General features: G+C 30.5%; 1 protein-coding gene across 1 annotated transcript; it reads left to right on the top strand.

The window, feature by feature from the left end:
* The first annotated feature begins 387 nt into the window (after positions 1–387).
* Positions 388–1,334, top strand: LOC120251686 (protein MIZU-KUSSEI 1-like). Its single transcript, XM_039260301.1, has one exon. It carries the CDS (start codon positions 405–407, stop codon positions 1,290–1,292), a length of 888 nt encoding a protein of 295 aa, XP_039116235.1. The 5' UTR covers positions 388–404; the 3' UTR covers positions 1,293–1,334.
* Positions 1,335–7,362: the final 6,028 nt, after the last annotated feature.

Raw genomic sequence — 7,362 nt, 5'->3', positions numbered from 1 at the left:
TTGATCCTTACATTTGCCATCAATGTTAAAGAATATATAATTTTAGAAGTCCTAGAAAAAAGAAAAATTTCAAGTATTGACCTACTTGAATTTCAATTGATTTCCGTCCACAAATGTTTTATTTGCACCTAGTTGGATATACTCCACTAAAATTGCTTGTTTTTAAGGAACAAAAGAGGTTTACCAACAAATCACCTAAATTACTTATTATTATTTTTTTTGGTACAAATAAAACCTACAAAGGATTTTATTATTATTGGCGTTTCATTGTCAAGAGTTTGGTGGGTCTGGTCACCCCCCCTTTCCTTTTGTGACTTTGTCAGGTGCATAGTGACCCCACCCCACCATTAATAAAAATTTGATAGTACCAGTGGCTGACAAAAAGGACTAGAAGCATGGAATAAATGAGCCCCCAAAGCAACAAAAGTGGACAAAGAGCATCTATCAAATCTCCCATCCCTAATCTCCCCCTTGTCTTTACTCTTTACTCCCCTGCCTCATTCCTTCTCCAATTTTGTTCTCTTTTACCTTTGTTCTCACTTCTCATTCCTACTCAAGTTCTCAACTCAACAATGAGGACTATCATGGCAAGAACTCCTCATGACTCCTCTTCAAGAAGACACTTCCAATGGATAATGAACAAGATTGAAAAAGTTAGCAGCGGAGATAACAACATTGGTGATGATGAACTGGTGGAGGATGGGAATAAAAGACGCCAACGTCCAGTTTCATCCATCTCCAGGTTTCGGTCAGCTCTCACCGCGGCAATTGCAGCTCGGCGTAGCCGCTCGGCCGGTCTCGGTCCGAGAGTGACAGGCACTCTCTTCGGTCGACGCCGTGGCCACGTCCATTTCGCCTTTCAAACAGACTCACGCTCGTCACCTGCTGCGCTCATCGAGTTGGCCACGCCCACGAGCACGCTTGTCCGAGAGATGGCGTCCGGGCTAGTGCGCATCGCGCTGGAGTGCGAGCGCCGCAGCGCTGGGCCGGGTTCAGGCAAGAGGCTACTGGAGGAGCCGTTGTGGCGCGCGTACTGTAATGGGAAAAAGTGTGGGTATGCTGTGCGGAGGGAGTGTGGAACGGAGCACTTGAAGGTGCTGAAAGCGGTGGAGAATGTGTCGATGGGGGCGGGAGTGTTGCCGGGGGATGCGCAAGACCCAGACGGTGAGATGATGTATATGAGAGCCAGGTTTGAGCGTGTTATTGGTTCAAAGGATTCTGAGGCTTTCTATATGATGAATCCTGATGGAAATGGTGGTCCTGAACTCAGTATCTATTTGCTTAGAGTTTAGAATTATTATTATTATTATTTGTTGTTTTGGTTTGTTTTTAATCTTTTTGGGGGTTTGGTTTTGTTAATCAGGTAATAAGGTTGAATAGTTTGGGTGTTAGTTAGAGTGGGTGGTGTTACTGCCAAAGAAGATGGTGGTAGATGCACGGTGTCAAGAATTTTCAGCGTCTGTATAGTTTTTGCTAGGAGATTATTTTTGTGGTAATATAAATCTTTGTTGGGTGAATTCAAATTTTAGTCCTTTCTTTTTTGTGGACGAAACTTTTAGTTTTCTAAACCAAGACATTTTTATCATCTTGATTTACTAAAAAGAAAAAATAAAAGCAGATATGTGTTTCTGTAATATCATTTTATGATAATAATATCCACTGTTTGTAAGATGTGTTTCTATTTTTTTTTAAAATAAAGTTCTCGACTTATGACAGTCATTAAATTCTCATCTGCAGATTGCACACGTCAAATTACCTCAAAATCTTAAAAAAATAATAATAATAATTTGTAAGTATTTTCTGTCTTATTGAAATTTAAAAATATAAGTAAAAAAATAAAATATTAAATCATGGAAATATATTCTTCTTATACATATAGATTATCTTTTCTTCTTTATTTTGTTTTTTACATTTAATATTTTCAAAAAAAAATTTACTTAAACAGAGGTAAAAGAGCAATTTGTTTTATCTTTGCTTTGTCTAAACATGGTTTGCCATATCCTACGCCTATAGGTAATTATCCGGGTATAATAATGTGAAAGCTTTATTGGATGATGGAACAAAAGCTAATTGCTGTCGATGTTATTTGGGAGACTGTGTTAATATAATTGAACATTACTGGATTCGTGCCCCAAGGTGGCTGTTTTTTTTAATATTAAAATTTATTTTTTTAAGGTATAATAATTGAATTGGTCCTTCTATTTTTCTCTCTCCGCCTTTTATGTCCCTATACTCTGAAATGCGCCCACTAATCACTCTACTCTTGAAAAATTATCCAATTTAGTCCTCTATCCTTAATCTCTTTCGACTTAGTCCCTCTACTCTTGAAAATACAGCCAATAATTGGCCTATTTTAGAGTAGAAGGGACTAAATAAGATCATTTTCAAGAGAAAAGAAAATACTTGGGAGCATTTCTGGGTAGAGGGACCAAAAGAGAAGAGAGAAAAGTAAAGGAACCAAAAGGAAAGAGAGAAAAATAGATGGACCAATTCGGATATTATACTTTTTTTAATAGATGTGAGTTCACTAGTTTTTTTAGTATTAAAATTTTATTTTTTTTTAAAAATTGCAGATCTCATTAGGTTTCTAATATTAAAATTTAAAACTACCATGAGTCCTACTAGTTTTTTTTTAAATTAAAACCAATTTTACTTAAAAGCCCTTATAATTTCATAAAATTTTGTATAACTAGTTTAATTCTCACTTTTACTTTCACTAATTCTAACAGATAAAAATTAAGGGTAATATTCGGTCAAAATTTTAAAAGTTAAAAATTATTGTGGTTAAAAACTTTTTGTATACATAAAATTAAAATTATCTCCAATATTAGATAGTCAAAGATGTAATTGTTAGAGTAGAGTAGACATAAAGGGGGGCACGGGCCAATTTTTGGCCCGGCTCGCCATGAACCGGCCCGTGGGAGCCCTCCGGTTCAAGAATCCAGTAACTGGTCCGCACTGTAGCGGGCCCGGTTAGGGGTTATCCTTAATTATTGTAAATATTAAATACAAATGAAAACATATTTAACACAACAAGTTCCCAATTGTCACAACTAAACATTAAATTATAAATTTTAACGGATGAATCTAAATATTCTTTAAGTTTAATTTAAAAAAAGGTAAATTTTGATGTTAGTGATTTTTTTATTTATTATTTATTTTTATTTTGTATTATTATCACTAACAATATGTTCAGCATAATAATATTATCCTCTAAAGTTTGATAATTAAGTTAAGGTGGAGACATACTTGAATAGTAATAAATAGTTAGTAAGTGGCAACTACGAATCAAAGTAAGAGAACTATATAAGTTTTAATTTTTATTATACTCATAAAGATAAACAACTTAATTCGATGGAGAAATAAATTAAGTACAATCCCTCCGTCCTCTTTTTTTTTATAAGTTATTTTAAAATTATTTGGAGTTGTCTCAAAATTTTTAATCGGTTAACAATTATATTTTTGTTTTAAGATAAATTTTTTAAAAAAACCTTAATTTGTGATTTTTGTTATATATATATATATATTTGTTTAAAATAAATTATAAATAAAATATAGAGTGGTGGATAAGATACTTATTATTAGTTTGTTTATAATTTGTTTATAATTTGTTTTGAATCTCAACAATGACATTATTAGTTTTTTAATTTTATAGTAAAATTAAAAAAAATTGGCCACCAACCAAACAATTACATCTTTGAAATTAAAAAAAATCATCTTTGAAATTAAAAAAAATTGGCCACCAACCAAACAATTACATCTTTGACTATTTTAATATTAGAGATAATTTTAATTTTTATGTATATAAAAAAGTTTTAATTATAACAAGTTTTATCTTTTAAAATTTTGACAAAATATTACCCATAATTTTTATTTGTTAAAATTAGTGAAAGTAGAAGTGGGAATAAAACTAGTTATAAAATATTTTATGAAATTATAAGGGCTTTAGTGTAAAATTATTTTTGATTTAAAAAAATTTGTAGGGCCTATCGCAATTTTTTTTAAAAAAAATTAATATTAAAAAACTAGTGTGCCCTGCAGTTTTTTTTTAAAAAAATAAAATTTTAAAAAAACTAGTGGAAAACCACAACTATTAAAAAAAATTAATATTAAAAAAATAAAAAATGTCTATTTTGGTAAATAATCATAGAAATACCTATTTTATTAATTAATTCAAAAAACAATATTTAAAAATATCCTCCCAAGGTTGAAAGTATTATTTAATTTTGTAATTTATTTTTATTATAATATCGTTTTATTTTCATATTTTCCACTTAAAATTTGAAATTACATATATATATATATATATATAAAAAAATATTATACAAATAGTTAATATATTATTATTTAATAAATAATAGCATATAAATAAATTGTCTTGGGTAATATTTACCTTTTACATACTTTCTTTTAGTAACATAAATCTTAATTTTTAGAAACTTATGTGAGGTAAACATAGAAAATATGTATAAGTGAGAGGAACATCAACGTATTAAATAATTTGCATGGATGATTCATGTCTCATATTTTATCAATACATATATTTAAAGTAGCTGTAAAATTGGTTCACGCAAAACTTAAAATTTTTTAATTAATTTAATTTTTTAAAATATTATTTACATTAAATGCCACACCGCTCATACTATTAATAGAAAACATTTGATGACATTTATTTGATTTTACATTAAATGTTGCATAAGACCATTCCATGCTAATTGTTATCATCACTTTTTTTTCCCTAATCTAAAATTCAAATATATATTTAGTTTTGTTATAAACCTATATAATATAGCACGACAAATAATGTTATAAAAACTATATAATATAGCAAGACAAATATAGAGCAAAAGGAAGTAGTTTTAGTTCTTTTTCTTGTTTCTTATTATTTATATCATTTTTTTGGTATATATATATATATATATATATAGGGTTTAAATTAGAAACTAAATAAATTTTTGGCAAATGAAAAATGCCAAGAGTCAAGAGGAGTTGAGAGAAACATAATGAGCATTCATTTTAAATATTTCATAACACTCCCCTTTGAATGTCCATTATATAGTAATTGCCTAGTTAAAACATTACTAGAAAAAAAAACCTAGTGGGAAAAAATCCCAGTGAAGGAAAAAGATAGTACAACTTTCCTGATATAGGCTTCATTTGCTGCCTCATTAAAACCTTGTCAGGAAAACCCAGTGGGACAAAATCATAATGAATGAAAAAGAGTACAACATGTATATGACACCCCTTGAAGAGAACATTATTGAAGATCCCTGAGGCAATGCATCCCAATCTTGAGAATAAACTTTTTAAAAGTTGATGTGAGTAATGCCTTAGTGAATAAATTTGTAGGATTTTTTCTCAAATTGTATTTTTTGATTATGGATATTACCATTTTTCTCAAGATCATGTGTGAAAAATAACTTTGGTGATATATGTTTTGTTCTGTTGCCTTTGATGTATGCTCCTTTCAATTTGAGCTATACAAACTGCATTGTCTTCATATAATATTGTTGGTCTATCCTTCTGGGACAACAAACCACAATTTTAATGAATATGATGTGTCATTGATCTTAACCAAACACATTCATGACTTGCTTCATGAATTGCAAGTATTTCTACATGATTTGAAGAAGTAGCAGCTATAGTTTGTTTCATAGAACGCCATGATATGGGCGTTCCCCCATGTGTAAACACATAACCAGTTTTTGATCGGGCTATGTGTGGGTCAGATAAATACCCTGCATCTATATATCCAACTAATTATCTTTTTGATTCATGTGTATAAAATAATCCCATATCAACTGTTCCTTGAAGATAATGTAGTATATGTTTAATACCATTCCAATGTCTCCATATTGGTGCAAAACTGTATCTTGATAATAAATTTATAGCAAAAGCTATATTTGGCCAAGTACAGTTAGCAAGATACATCAAGGCAACAATTGCACTAAGATATGGTACTTTAGTACCAAGTAATTCTTCGTTATCTACTTTTGGTCGAAAAGGATCTTTATGAATATCAAGGGATCGAACAATCATAGGGCTTGTTAATGGATATGCTTTATCCATATTAAATCGTTGTAAAACCCTTTCTGTATATGTCGATTAGTGAATAAAAACACCACTCTCTAAGTGCTCGAACTGCAGTCTGCGACAAAATTTTGTTATTCCAAGATCTTCCATTTCAAATTCTTTGTTTAAATAATTAACGGTATTTGGAAGCTCTTCAGGAGTTCCAATTATATTTAAATCATCAACATGTACCCCAATTATCACGTATCCCTTTTCGGATTTCTTCATGAACACACATTGGCAAATAGGGTCATTCTTATACACTTCTTTTAACAAATATTCACTGAGGCGATGATACCACATATGCCCAGATTGTTTCAAACCATACAAAGATCTTTGTAACTTAATTGAATACATGTCTTGGGAATTTGAATTATATGTTTCTGGCTTCTTAAGTCCTTCTGGGACTTTCATATATATATATATATATATATATAATATCTAGTTGGCCATATAAGTATGCACAGTAACAACATCCATTAATTACATATGTAATTTTTCATATACTACAAGAGTAATTAGATAATGAAACGTGATTGTATCCATTATAGGGCAGTACGTTTCTTCATAGTCAATACCATGTCTTTGCTAAAACCCTTGTGCAATGAGCCTTGCATTATATCTAACAATTTCATTTTTCTCATTTTCGTTTTTTGTACAAATATGCAAATACCATTTGTAACCAACTGGTTTAACATCTGCAGGTGTTTAAGTTATGGATCCAAAAATTGCTCGTTTTGTAAGACAGTTTAATTGTGCATGTATAGCATTTTCCATTTTGGCCAATCATTTCTTTTTCGGCATTCCTCAATAGATGTAGGCTCATAATCCTTATCTTCTTTCAAAAAATCAATTGACACATTATATGCAAAGATATTATCAACAATTGTTTCATTTCTGTCCCATTATTTACCGTTTGAGACATAATTTATGGAAATCTCCTGATTTTCCTGTTCAATTTCAGGATCTTGAACTCCTTCTGGAAGTTTGCTATTATTTATTTCAATGTTTATTTTATCTGCATTTTCTTTATAATCTTTTGTTTCTCTTTTCTTTCGAGGATTTTTATCATTTGAACCAACTGGTCTTCCACGCTTCAGGTGTACTTTAGATTCATTTGTTATAAGAGGTCCTTCTAGGACATTAATTCTAATAGGGCATTTTTCGCAGGTACATGTGATTTTGTTAATCTTTTTGGATCAGAGAATGTATCGGGTAGTTGATTTACAACTTGTTATAAATGAATTATTCGTTGAACTTCCAGTTCACATTGTTTTGTGCAAGGATCAA

Source organism: Dioscorea cayenensis, chromosome 20, assembly GCF_009730915.1.
Source record: "Dioscorea cayenensis subsp. rotundata cultivar TDr96_F1 chromosome 20, TDr96_F1_v2_PseudoChromosome.rev07_lg8_w22 25.fasta, whole genome shotgun sequence".
NCBI lineage: Eukaryota > Viridiplantae > Streptophyta > Magnoliopsida > Dioscoreales > Dioscoreaceae > Dioscorea > Dioscorea cayenensis.
The sequence above is the reverse complement of the archived record's forward strand: the minus strand, read 5'-3'. Positions and strand labels throughout refer to the sequence as shown.